The 13706-nt window shown below is 42.4% G+C and overlaps 2 protein-coding genes and 1 long non-coding RNA gene across 10 annotated transcripts in view; 2 read left to right on the top strand and 1 right to left on the bottom strand.

Annotated features, from left to right (window-relative positions):
- hivep1 (HIVEP zinc finger 1) overlaps nt 1-4296 on the top strand; it is an 82659-nt gene extending 78363 nt beyond the window's left edge. For all 7 annotated transcript variants that reach the window (XM_026156777.1, XM_026156776.1, XM_026156774.1 and 4 more), the window contains 5 exons: nt 62-195; nt 283-458; nt 980-1081; nt 1778-2301; nt 2540-4296. In XM_026156777.1, the coding sequence (XP_026012562.1) occupies nt 62-195; nt 283-458; nt 980-1081; nt 1778-2301; nt 2540-3637 (2034 nt within the window). In that variant the 3' untranslated portion in view covers nt 3638-4296. The remainder of the gene's footprint in view (nt 1-61; nt 196-282; nt 459-979; nt 1082-1777; nt 2302-2539) is intronic.
- The window catches only part of LOC113014986 (uncharacterized), a 107258-nt gene that overhangs the window by 21649 nt on the left and 71903 nt on the right, over nt 1-13706 (bottom strand). The gene's annotated exons all lie outside the window — the stretch shown is intronic.
- edn1 (endothelin 1) lies at nt 8238-11313 on the top strand. The gene is made up of 5 exons (XM_026156859.1): nt 8238-8514; nt 8720-8870; nt 9151-9300; nt 9468-9572; nt 10782-11313. The coding sequence occupies exons 1-5, from the start codon at nt 8454-8456 to the stop codon at nt 10918-10920; spliced, it is 606 nt and encodes a 201-aa protein (XP_026012644.1). The 5' UTR covers nt 8238-8453; the 3' UTR covers nt 10921-11313.

Here is a 13706-nt window from a genome sequence, read left to right as displayed (position 1 = left end):
AATGTTGTAATGATGACTTGTTTCTTGAGTCACATCCAAAAATATCATCTTTTTCCTGCAGTTGCCAGTAACCCAAAAGTCTGTATCAGTTGAAACCAAAAGTAAAGTGCAGCCAGAGACTCAAGCCAGCAACGATTCAGACAAGGACTTGGTCACTACAACAGAACCGAGGCGAATCAAAATATTTGATGGCGGGTATGAAACGGAACAATCTGATTATATTCAAAATGTTAGCAACATTATGTTAGATTTTGTGCTCATGGTTACATTTCAAACCCACAGGTACAAATCTAACGAGGAGTATGTTTATGTACGTGGCCGTGGGCGAGGTAAATACATCTGTGAGGAATGTGGGATTCGCTGCAAGAAGCCGAGCATGCTGCGCAAACACATCCGTACTCACTCTGATGTCCGGCCGTACCATTGTGTCCACTGCAATTTCTCCTTTAAGACGAAAGGTGAGTGTTAAAGCCATGTGATTATAGTTCGTACAATGCAGCTGAATAAGTCCCTTTTAAATGCAGTACATGCATGTATGATTTTTCATTTGCCTTGTCTTTTGATAATTAGTGCAGCCTCGTATTAACAGGAACAAATGTAGTTCTGTTAATGTCTTTAAAAGTTATAGCTCTTTCTCACGCCTGATTTTGCAATATCAAACTCTGTATCTGTAACACACAGGAACTGAAAGAATTTACTCTTTCCTTTTACAAGCTGTGAAATTAAAAATGTTATTCCACCATCTCTTAAACCAAGACAGTATGATTCACCATTCTTTATCGAACTTGCCTACCCACGCGACACTGCAGAACAGTACTTGGTGTCAGCAACCCACGTTCATTTAAAAATGTCTTTATCAGTTACTCACCCTTTACATAGAGCTTTCCCAAAGACCGCATACTCTTACATAAACTCCTTCTGTGCTATTGTTCAAGCTCTACCCACCCGTAAGACCTCATTGCCTCCCTTTTTGTTATAGGCAATCTGACCAAGCACATGAAATCCAAGGCCCACAGTAAGAAGTGCATGGAGATGGGGGTGCCTGACGGTCTAATTGACGATCAGGATGCTGAGGACTCTGGTACGGTGCTTTGCTCCTCGGGGTTTTCCTTGAGGGAATTGCACAAAAGCCATAACTTCTATAAGATGAACAGTTTGTCTGTAAAATATGAGTTTTGTATTACTACAGTTGCATATATAATATTGACTTAATTCAGATTTACTTATACAGTCAGCTTTGATTTCTAACAGCAGGATTGCCCTTCTTTTAATAGTTTAATGGCATGAAATATAAAACATGGAGTGTCCCTGCTTGTGCTCTGTTGCTATGTCGATCAATGGCTTTGCCACGGTCTAATTAGAAATTCTAAATGCAGCTTCTTCCTCTTAACTCAAAGCGCATGTGGGCGACATGCACAGCGTTTAGAAAGAGGAAATTGCTGCATCTAATTTTAGAAAAAAAGAGAGGGAGAGAGAGGCTGCCTGAAAACATTCTGTGGTCCAAGTCTCTAACAGCTTATTTGTTTTTCCTCCTCTGCCTGTGATGGAGCTCAGGGGCGTATGGTGGTGTAGGGTGTGAAACACTGCAGCAGCAGTACAAAACATCCACGAGTAGCGGGATTTTCAGTGCTGTTTTTTCTCACTTTAAGAAAGAAATCTTGGATGATAATCAAAGTTATTTAGTGAATGAGTTTTTTTTCTAGCTGTGATGACGTGTAAGTACAGCAGATTTCAGAGACAAGAATTCAATTTTTCTTCTCACGTATTTCCTCGGCAGGAGACCGCAGTCAGGTGAGCAGTGCTGACCGCCAAGATTCAGATGGAGATGACTCCGATGGTCCTGATGATGAGGAGAATGATGACAACGAGGAGGAAGAGGAGGACAGCCAGGCAGAGTCGGGACTCTCTACCAATCCTTCTGTGTCTGCAAGCCCGCAGCACATCTCTTCCAAAGAGGCTGACGTTCCTCCTAGCGCACTCCTAGCCCAGATGTCGATCAGCTCCATCTCCCTCCCTCTGTCCCAGCCTCCAGTTCCCGAATCCCACACAACATACTCCGAATCTGTCCCCATGATGAGCCCCGTGTTCCTGAGCAAGCATTCGGGGTCCTGCTGCAGTCAAATGGCTTTCCTTCACTCTCCTCCACCTGTTGCCACCACATCAGAGTCCTACACCTCAGACACAGAGTCGGTGCACATGATGAGCCCAGTGTCACCCTGCAGGCAGATGTCCATCGACTACCCAGACTTTGATGTGCCCCCTAGTCCCCCAGTGCAAGGCAAGGGCTCCAAAATAGGCCAGGTGAGACCCTTATTTTCTCACTGTGTCCCCCCCCATCCCTCCCTGTCTGCTTCCCTTCTTTCCTATCCATACCCTTACTTTGACTCCTGCATGCAAGGCACTTCCACAAAACTCCTCTGAATTCTCTGAGCAAAGGTGAATAATCCTATAGGTCTACTGGACTCATCCAGATATCTTCTAAACTTGGGTTTTGCCAAAATAATGTCAAGAAGTGACGATATTTTTTTTCCTTTCACAGGACACCTCTGCGTCTCCTGCTGTGGCAACCAGTGAGTCAAGTATACCAGTGGACCGGGGCACACAGACTTCCTCCTTTGGTTCTCAAGTTCCTTCACACTTCCCCCTACAGGGTGTATCACAAACACCGGGAGCAGAGACCCAGACTCACCTGTTCAGTCACCTGCCCCTGCACTCTCAGCAGCCATCTCGCTCCTCTTACAGTATGGTTCCAGTTGGGGGGATCCAGCTGGTCCCTGCTGGCCTGGCGGCTTATTCTACCTTTGTGCCAATCCAGGCGGGCCCCGTCCAGCTCACCATCCCAGCTTTGAGCGTCATTCATCGAAACACGAGCCCGTTGCCAGCTCCCAACACTCCACCCCAAACGGAGAGCTTGCCAACTCAGCCACTTGTGGTCCAGGAACCAATCAGCAGTGTTGTACCCTGCTTCCCTCTAGGGCAGGTTACTGGCCTGCAGGCTCAAACGATCCAGCCAGTGGGTCTGGAAACACTTAACCTCATGGGACTGACCAATACAGGCCTGGCATCCACACAGCTGCTGCCCCAGCAAGGCCTCACCCTCAATGCTGCCCTCGGAGTGCAGGTTTTAGCTGCCAACCCCACCTCCCAAAGCGGCACTGGGCCGCAGACACACGTCCCAGGCCTGCAAATAGTAAATATTGCCCTGCCTGCCATCATTCCTTCGCTCAGCCCTCTGTCCACCCTCAGTCCCCTCCCCGGGTCCTCTGAGAGGCAGGGAAGCCCTGAAGCTCTGGGAACACAGCCACCTCATGGTGAACACAGGCTTGGTTCACCACCCACCCCTTTTAAGGTCAGCTCCTCTCCAGAACTGACCTCAGGCAGCAGGGCTAGCCCCGGAGGTAACAGTGGAGCAGAGCTCACACAGACTGTGGCGAGGGATGAACGAGAAAAATCCCTCCAGCAGAATCCATCACCAGCTCCTGAGAGTCAAGCAAGAAGCCCCAAACAGCCTGCAGCTGAAGGAGCTGGTGATCCTGCACCTCTACGACCGCCACCAGTGACCAGCTGGCAGAAGGTAGTTGAAGACTATAATGAGGCCTCCAGTGACGATGAAGACCGACTGGTCATTGCCACCTGAAACCCTCAAGTGGAAACACTTCTTCTCCTTTTGTAATTCTTGTCACTTTGTAAGACTGAAAACACTTTTCAGGGGTTTGTTTCTCAGCAAATCACCTTTCAAAGCACAGATGCTGACATTCATATTGTACGTGCAATCATATGACAGTTATGATGATGATGATGATGACCAATCATTTAATTTTTTTTCCAAATTGTCAGCTCCAGACAGTTTTTTTTCTTTTTTTTTTTGTACATGTTGTATAGACAATTGTGCCTTTATGGAGTTTCTTGTTTAGGAATCTGTACATAATTCCTTATAAATTCAGTCAATGCTTGTGTTTAATTCAAAAAAATAAAAAAGAACCATAATACTGGATGATATCAATTTTATTCTGGAGGATTCGTCATTCGTAAATTTATGGAATTATAAATGTTGTACTTGTATATGTACATTTCTATGGATTATCGGGCAATGTTTCTGTGTACAGATGTTGTGTTCAACTATTTATTATAATCCATCTAGTGCCCATTATGACCCATAAGTCCATAGGTATGTGCATTATGGTAGCTTTACATTGCTGTATCAATATTCTTAACTGTATCAGTAAAAAAAATTGTTTATAAACCTTTAAACTGTCTTATACTTGATTGATTAAACACTTACTGCATTAAAAAGGAGGCTATTCGTCCCTCTGATCACCTGCAAACCTCACTCATTTCCAACAGTAAACATCAGTTTACAGGCTGTGCTTTTATATACTGGAAATTGATGGAAATGAGCCAGAAAAACACACTCCTGTCATTAAATGTAGACTTTAGTTTGCTTCTTTAATAAAAGCTACTTTCATCACAGCAGGTAGCTCCACATGTTTGATTTGGCAGATTTATTTATTTATTTAACACCTGATCCCACCCCAGAGGAATTTGGAGCCTTCACGTGTTAGGCAAATGTGTAAACCACTACACTATGGATGTATAGTTAATGAAGCCACATCAGAAATGCTCCAGTTAGTGAAAAATGGATCTTAACGTACACTTTACACTTCATGTTACCCTCATCTTACGGGTGACTCAGTTACATGAATTATTATTGGTCTTCTCAGACTTGTAGCCATTACTAGAGCAAGATTGTCATTAGACAATTTTTGTGTCAGACTTGTGAATCGGTTACAGGTGACAGGTGGAGTGTTTCAGTCTAACAATAAATAAATCAATTACATTTCCTGGAAATACTTTAAAGCTTATGTTTTAAAACAGAACTGGATTTGCAATGATAAGCTTGGTTTTTAGGGTTTTTTGACTTTATTTTAAAACTCGGAAAGTTTTGCAGACCAAACAGGAAAAGATCTGAAAGATGAATTAATGAGCAGCAAACTGTTTGTTACAACTGCAAATAAAATAACCCACTTGCCCAAAGGGATTTCATTACGAAATGAACACATTAAATGCGTGTCATTAATATCTGGTGCCCCAAAGCAATTACATCAAACTGCCATGTGAAGCACACATATTAATCTTAATAGTTTAAACCATGAAAATATGCTCTGCAGAGCCAAAAATGGAGCTTCTTAAATTACAAGTAGGTGGTTATGTTTGTTTTCAGTGTTCAGACTTTAGTTTCTTACCTCTCAGAAAGATGATGTTGCACACGTTTGCTTCAGCACTGTTCTGTGTTCTAACCTTTGCATAGACCTGAGCAGAATGAAAATCAGCATGCTCACTGGGCTGTGTTAAATGATGAAAAAATACTGCAACAATCTTGAACCATAGTTCAATCTTTTTTTTCTTTCCTTTTTTTTTTTTTAAAAATGTATCACTTACTACCACTCTTTAATGATAAACATTCCCTAAATATTGCAATTTGTTGATTTTAACGAGTAGAATTCGATCTAAACTTCGAATTGATTTATTTTATACAAATAAAAAAGTGACGATATGGAGAGCTCAAACATGGCAATCTGGCCTCAGTGAGGAAAACTTCCCTGTCGTCTTAAGAGGTTTTCAGTGATAACCTTGTTCTTCACCATTCAGAAAGGTGACTCATCCATCCACACTGAAGACTAATCCTCCCACCCCTCCTCCCTCAGGGCTGGCTGCTGTGGGTGAAGCTATAGCAAAGCAAACAGAGACCCCTAGAGGTCAAGATCTGCAACACTGATGAAGCGAAGAGCCAAAACAGAAGAAAACCTGGGCTGTTTCTAAAGGCTTAAGCACACCATGCATGATTTAAACTTGAGTGCCAAAATTTTTAATCCAAACCTTACAAATCTGCTCGTGGTGCAGCTCCCCTGCTTTGTTTCTTTCCTGGACAAACTTGTTTTCCCAGCCAGTGGAAACTCTCGAGGCCAGTTTCTGAGTAGGGGCATCAGAGCACGACAGGATACTTTACCTAAGACTTTTCCACTATGGGCATGCACACACATGCAAACAAGACCAATTTTCCACTGCTGCCCACAGCAAAGTGTGTCTGAAAATGAAGTACCCCTCGGTTTCCACGGTTTATTACAACTGGTGATGGAGGGAAACCATCAGATTAAGTAGTCTGCTCCAACTTGTGATCGCAAGGGGTGACGCAAGACAACAGACAATCACAAAATACCCTACACGCTACAAACATGTCATATGTGGAATTCGACTACAATTAATCTGTAAATAGGACACTCCATTTGGGCCATACTTATCAGCTGAGATGTTTAATCTCCGGCAAACATCATGACCAAAGGGACCCCAGAAAAAGCTGTTTGCTTCGGTTATGTAATGTATTGTTTCAGGCAAACAATGCTGTGAAGAACAGAGAGAATGACTCACATTAAACTCACTTCTTTTTTCCAGCTCATGAACAAGCAGACCAACATTTTGATCTGCAGCCGTGCAGATTATACAGAGAGTGGACGACACGAGTCCCAATACGAACACATGCTGGCTTCTTAAGAAAATGCTGGAATATCTTAGAAGCTGTGATTAAGTGGATGCAGCGGACAATACTTTGTACTGTTTCACAGTCTTAGATATTGATATGTGTATTAAAGTAGGAAATGAAGGAAGAAACAAATTGCATTGTGCTGTAGAGGTCTAATCGGGTTCATACTCCATTTAAGCTTGCTTTGAGTTTATTTTCCCGTCATGAAACAATACGTGAGAAAGTTTTTCCACTAAAAATGATCATGCTGCTCTCTGTTTTTCACAGGTTTAGTCAGTGAGTGGGTGTATTCATGGTTAGAGTTTTACAATGAGTGTATATATTCACTCATTGTAAGGTCATTTTAAAAAAGGTACACTTACACTTTTAGACTAATTTTTACACTAATAAAAATAAAGTCAAATTTTTTGGGTCTTTTCTTGCGCTTTGATTTTGGTTTTTTTCCCCCCAATGTGTAGATCACAGGTCAGATTTAAGACACTACAATTCTAAAGAAAAGTTGAGATCATTATCTAAGTTAAGGGGAGGTGCAGTAAAAAGAGTGCTGGAGACTAAACCAACTGCTTTAAAGCCTTTGTGCCAGTATGGATGGCACTGCTTTTTTCAAATTGTGTCTTTAAGCTGTTATGCTGCTGTAGTTTGAAAGAATTATTTCACTTGACTGCAGACACAATACGGTGCATTCGTTATCAATAGAATGTAAAATTATTATGCCTGTTATACTTTTACTTGACAGCGTTTTTGCCAGCTGTTATTTTTAAAGCTCCAAAACCATATAGTTTCTCTCCATCACCTGAATCTCTGATCCTGCTGAAGGCACATACCTTATACCTACACGTACCTTTCATGATGGTTTCTAATTAGTCTCTACCTCCCTTTGGGTCATGGGTACTCTGCAGGTACCTGTTGTCTGCTTCACACAAGAAAATGAACCACTCCTTTTCCCCTTCACAAAGTTTGCCTCCTAGTCACCATCAGTTGCGACCGTTGTTGCCTACAAATAAGATAAAGCTAAAGAAAATTAATTCATCCTCTCATTAAAAAAGGGCATAAGGCACTTTTAAATTCCACTCATCACTTTTTGTGCAGATAATGCACAAAATGGTATATTTAGTACTAAATACCAAGTCACGTGTATGGGAACCAAGGCCTTACTTATTGTTGTTTATCAAAACTTCCATTATGTATTTAATTGTTGAGAATATTAAGCCTGGCTGTTAACATGTTTTTATTATAATCCTGGGGACATTTTTTAATTTTTCAGAAAAGGCTAAGGCATCTTTATTGAGGTTTATTTTTTTTATGCAGGAAAAACTGAGTAATTTTCAGAAAGAACTCATGCTGATACACTTTAAGTGAAGCATCAACATTTTTTGTAGTTCTGTGTGCTTCAGCTATATTTCTGCTAAATAGCCCCAAGTCCCCTCTGACGCTGATGTATTAAACGTCTACAGTGAATTTGAATTTGCAAAAGCAGAAATGCTGTCACTAGACTGCCACCTGCTGTCTAATCAGAGCACCACTAGATGAGTACGGCTCAGGTCGCATTTACTCGTCTGGAGTCTCCCCCCACACTCCCCACACCCCCAAACTTGGAACCAAAGCATCTCAAACTCCTCAACTTGGCCTGCACGGCCCCTTATCAGGGACCGACTGCTAACAAACATTATTGTCTGGGTACAAGCCAAAGGACAAAACTGTACAGCGCTGCAGGGGGAGGAGGGGAGGTGGGAAGCACTTGTACTATAAAGTCAAAGGGCTGCACATGTGGGCCCACACTGACAACAGAGACTGTAGACCGACTCTTCTGCGCTCCTGCGCGAATCTCCGAGGACTCTCGCTCTGAGGGATACACGCTCGTTTTCTCACCTCTGAGGGATTATTCATTTTCTTCAGCACTACTTTACTGCAAACTATGGATATATACGTTTGGATTTCCGTGTTATCAGTGATGTACTCCTGGATTTCCTCCACAGGTAACTTTTGCGAGATTTTTTCCAACCACTTATAAACTTAATTTTACGTAAATGTATATAAACACCGAGCAAACCACTCACCATGCTGAGTGAAAGCAAATCAAATCAAAAACATCCCCAGCCTGCAGTTATGCAGATTAGTCTCAACTTCTCTTTAGTTTAATAGCTTGTAGATTGTGTTTTGATAACGACGCTGTAATTACAGTCCTGTCGGCCCCCGCCGGAGACGCGCTCACTGCCTCCACCGTCAAAGAGGGGCGCCATGTGCGGACCAAACGCTGTTCCTGCGCATCGTTCCAGGACAAGGAGTGCGTCTATTTCTGCCACCTGGACATCATATGGGTCAACACACCTGAGTAAGTATTTTTAAGTGTGGTTAGTGGTCTCCAGCAGCGTGTAAACATGTGTAAAGAGAAAGTAAATCGCTTAGATTGATGTTTGACGAAGTTTTGCGATAAATTATGCGTTTTTACTCTCTTTAAGCAATCTCCGATTATTTGTATTTTTGCACGTGAAAGCGAAACAACAAAATTGAATCGCATTCAACAGTCTTCTGATATGTTTTTAAGCATGTTTAGTTTTCAGTTTTTGACTCTTTTAGTTTTATGATTCTAACTGTGTCTCTGTCGCATCCAGGCGCGTGGTCTCGTACGGACTCGGCAACGCTCCGCGGACGCGGCGCGCGCTCGCGGACTCCAGCGCACCCAGGAGCGTACCTCGCTGCCAGTGTGTCCGGGAAAACGACAACACCTGCCTGAACTTCTGCCGGCCTGAAAACCGCCTCAGGTGCGCTTCACACAGCCAAAGCATATTTACTGACAGTGACACCAAAAGACGCTCCCAGTCTGTCGTTCTGCATTGTCTCCATCACATGTGGCGACAGGTTTTGTGTAGAAAATGAATAACTGAAATGTGATCCTGTTCTCATCGCGTGTTTCTGCTCCCGCTCTCAGGTATGAGACAACGGCCGACGTGGTGATTCGCTCCCCCGGGGGCGACGACGGTGCTGGGGCGCAGCGCAAACACAAGCTGGCAGCAGACACGGACAGGATTAAGAGGTAAAACAACACGCTTGCACTAAAGAGGGATAAACACCGCAGTATTTGCAAAATAAAGTGGCAATTACAACCAGGGACATTAAAAGGATTTTTTTTTAAATAGGGAGGGACTGGAAGGACAAAGAACAAGAAGAAAGAAATCAAAATATTTGATTTGAAATCTATAGAGGGCATTGTTCTCATGCTCCCATGTGGCCCTGTGCAATAACACAGGACAAAGTGGCACAGTGGAAACAAGCATTTGATCTCTTTACTTAAGAAAAAGTCACAATCTTACTTAACATTCTCAAGGTTTTAGCATCAAAATATACTCAAAGTAAAGTACTTCCTACACAGAATCATATATATGATACTGTGGGTAATAATTCTTGTTTGTTACTTTCATCCTGCAGCTGGTGATGATTTTAAATAATTTAAATACTTCTGGGTATATTAATTTATAATAACAGCAACATTTCTTAGTTGATTCATATTTAAAAATCACCATTAGTTAAATTAAAGCTTTGAAAAAAAATGACTAAATAGAGTAAATAGTACTATATTTGTATTAAAATGTAGTGGAGTAGAAGTAAAAAGCTGTAGATACATAATTAAAAGTGCTTTAACACTCTTGTCCAATTCTAGTCCAATAGCACTTTTGATGCTGGTGGGGCAGCAGGGGGCCGTGCACCACCCCATGGCCACCCTCTATACTCGCCCCTGTACAACCTCACAGCAACACGAGGCCCCTTTGTAGCGTGAAATATGTCAGCTCTTGTGAGCGTAACACCCGTGAGCCTGCAGGATAAAAACAGCCAGCACATGTTCAGAAGCAGAAATTTAGAGATTAACCCCCAAGCGAGGAATTCCTTGAAACTTATGATGACTGAGCTGCGTTATAAATTCCATAAAACTCCTAGGATCGTGTGGAATTCACCTCGAGTAAGCTCTGCCACTTTACGTCGCTTAACTGTGGGAGCCGTGTGGGTAAAGGAGCCGCGTTCATGTGCTGTCATGTCTCAAAGTTTGCGGCGCCACATGTCTGTACTTTCTCACTTATTAATAATTGGAATCATAAAACTCCAAACATCCATCTTCTCGAACCACTCAGGAGTAACAACTTTGTTTTGAATGTGTTTGACTGACTGCTCCAATTCACACACCTGCTTTTTACATAATCTGCAAAGTCACCGGTTTGCATGTCTAATGGCTTTATGCCTTTATCTACAGGTTGAAGAACAACAGTGATAAACGGGCACCGCCTCCAGCGCTCAGGGCTGCGCTGAAAACCCGCCTGTTCCTGGAGAAGTGGAGGGTGAGACAGCACCACAGAGCGAGAGCATGGGAGGGCGAGAGCGTGGCCTCCTAAAGAAGACTGCTTTCCTCTGCACTGTCATACAGAGGCAGGAAGGGGCTTTAAACCTTCTCTAAAGCCAGCGGGGACTTCTGTGCAGCAGCGCCCCTCAGGAAGGAAGCGGGTAGCCCGCATAAGGCCGGCTATAACCGACTCCATGTCGGTTTCACGAGTGCAGCAGAGCAGAGAGCACAGACAGCTCGACCGGGCTGCACTTCTTCAGACGGCAGAATGACGTTAGAGACATTACAAGGAGTTCGGGTGAAAGGAGACAAGCTGAAAAAGAGAACTTGGCCACAATCTGCAAAAATCAAGGACACTCATTGATCTTTTCAGATGTCACGGTCAGAGACTCACGCTTATTGACTTTACAAACAAACAAACAAACAAACAAAGCAAAAAAAAAAACAGACACCAAATAACATTTCATGAACCTGATATTACAGAGAGGAATGTACTCAAATCTTTCTAACAGAATAAAAAAAAATCTCTGCTGTATATTCTGAAAATGCCATAGTTTCTTTTTCCTAGCACACAACTGCAATAACAGATCATCTGTCAGTAAAAGGGATTATGTGCCTTGTATCATGGCTTTGCTCGAGACATGTTTTCACTGACTGAAACTGTATTTACCTAACAGGGTGTCTCCTGTGTGTCAGCTGCTGGGAGCCTTTTTTTTGTATTCCAGATGTTATCACTGATTTCTTGCCATTCACTCATCATAATTTATGTTTTCAGTAACTTTGTTGCTTACATGTGCTGCTCTCTATTTATTTATCATTTTTACACATTGTAATTAGATGGCCATATTGGTCGATCCTTTGTTTGTTTGGTTTGTCATTTCTGCGAAATGATTGGTTGCCAACGTGCCGAATTCTGGGCAAACTTTAATAAATTTGATACGTTTATTTAAAAGCGACGGATCGGCTCCTTCATTTTTTGTCACGTCAAAGGTTCATTTTCCGCTGAAGAAAGAATGAATGTGGGATTAAAGTTTCTGAACTGGGACGAAAGCTGCATGTGTTCAGTATGCAGGGTTTTAAGTTGGTAAATAAAAAAAGGGAAAGTCAGAAAGCAAAGTGTGAGCAACAAGATAAAGACAGACAAACTGAGAGGTAACAAGAAAGTGCAGGCAAAGAGCAGTCAAACGCAGCTAAACATGGCCTTTCATCTCGGCAACAAACCTGTGTGTACAGTGCAATTTCTAAACGAGCTGAAAGTGGACGTCGGGTTTCTTCCAGCAGCTCGCACATCCAGCACGCGGTTTATGTTCAACCCTGTAAGATGTGTCTTTTATGTATCCACCTCAAAGTTTCCACATTTTACCACCAAGTGACTCAGCAAAGTACAGCGCGTGTGTCACTCTTATGTAGTTCTCATTCCAACCTGCCACGACCTCCCGGCTCACCTTTAATGATCATTACACATACAGGTCATTACGTACGCTTGCTGTCTCCTCGTCGACCTTTACCACTCCTCCTCCTCCAGGGGCAGCTGTTCTCCTCTCAGGAGCTTCCGTGCATATCTTTTAATTTAATCTTGGCTCACGAGTCAACTTCGTTTTATTTCAGTAAATCATTCATCCAGCTATTATCACTGCTGCAAAAAGAAACCCTAGAGCCATGGAAATGTCAGCTTTGAAGGAATTAAGAGAAATTAGTGTATGAACTTCTGGGCTAGTACTGATACTGACATGAGACTGATATTTGACATTTTAAAGTTTCAGAGTTCTTCAGCTCTTCGTTACAGTATTTTTAAACATTTAGCATGACCAAAATTGACTTGACACAAATAATAAGTATCGGCCACTGAGAGTGGGGATGCAGATATTCAGCAATGTGCTGGTGCATCGTTTAAAATTAAAATCGGTCTCAAATGCTTAGAAGACAGATGTGGACTGTGGACTGTAACCTTCATCATCAGCTGGGATTCTCCCACAGACAAGCAGGTTGGAAGAGCACAAGCCAACTGCAGCTGCATGGTTCAACTAAGTGTTTAAATAGAGGTCATAAAGAAAGCTGACTGAAAACCAAAGTGTTGAAAATATGTTACTCTAGGATCCATCCATTTTCTTAAGTGCTTATCCAATTTAGCATTGGATGGGCACTGGGCTCTCTCCCAGCTGTCATAGGGTAAAAAGAAGGGTACACCCCTGCGCAGGTTGCTAGTCTATAGCAGGGCTAACACAGGAATGAACCCAACATCCATGTCTTCAGACTGTGGCAGGAAAAATTCAACTGAAAAAGACCTGTTACCACAGATTTTTAAGCCCAGCTCCTGTATAATTTGGAATACTTTAGCTGTTTATCCCCATTTCCTTTCATCAAAAATGGGTTCATGACAGCCACCTTTACCCCTCAGTGAACATCTGAAGGGCCGGACACATCGCTCAGGTCCTCTGCCTGGTCTTTTCGCGATTTGCATGATTTGATCTTTATTTGATGTAAATAGTTTTTTTTTAGGTCTGTCCTGTTTTCGATCTCTACTAATCCAGTTTCCTCAAATTTTTTAAAGACACACTACACACCATGCAGATATATGCATATAAGTGTTTGAAATCACGTTTTTGGTACAAAACAACAGGTTGCTAGTAAACAAAGCACTTAAAGATACAGTTTAAAATTGGTTCTTTCTTTGTTGTCTGTTACGTTTAGACACAACGCTGCTTCACCCCTTGACTTAGGTCTGCAGACTCCTTGGAAGGAAAGTATAAAGAAATGATGGCGAGCTCAAGACTTTTGAACAGCATTGTATAAAGTCATTCGGGCTAAAAACATCCAGGAAAATTAATGCTAATTGAC

Source organism: Astatotilapia calliptera, chromosome 22 (assembly GCF_900246225.1).
Source record: "Astatotilapia calliptera chromosome 22, fAstCal1.2, whole genome shotgun sequence".
NCBI lineage: Eukaryota > Metazoa > Chordata > Actinopteri > Cichliformes > Cichlidae > Astatotilapia > Astatotilapia calliptera.
This window is presented reverse-complemented; position numbering and strand designations above follow the sequence as displayed.

Bases quoted from the DNA above. Each gene is read 5' to 3' on its own strand.
- edn1 (XM_026156859.1), top strand. From the start codon at position 8,454: ATGGATATATACGTTTGGATTTCCGTGTTATCAGTGATGTACTCCTGG. The intron at 8,515-8,719 runs GTAACTTTTGCG...CTGTAATTACAG, and splicing joins CTCCTGGATTTCCTCCACAG to TCCTGTCGGCCCCCGCCGGA. The intron at 9,301-9,467 runs GTGCGCTTCACA...TCCCGCTCTCAG, and splicing joins CGGCCTGAAAACCGCCTCAG to GTATGAGACAACGGCCGACG.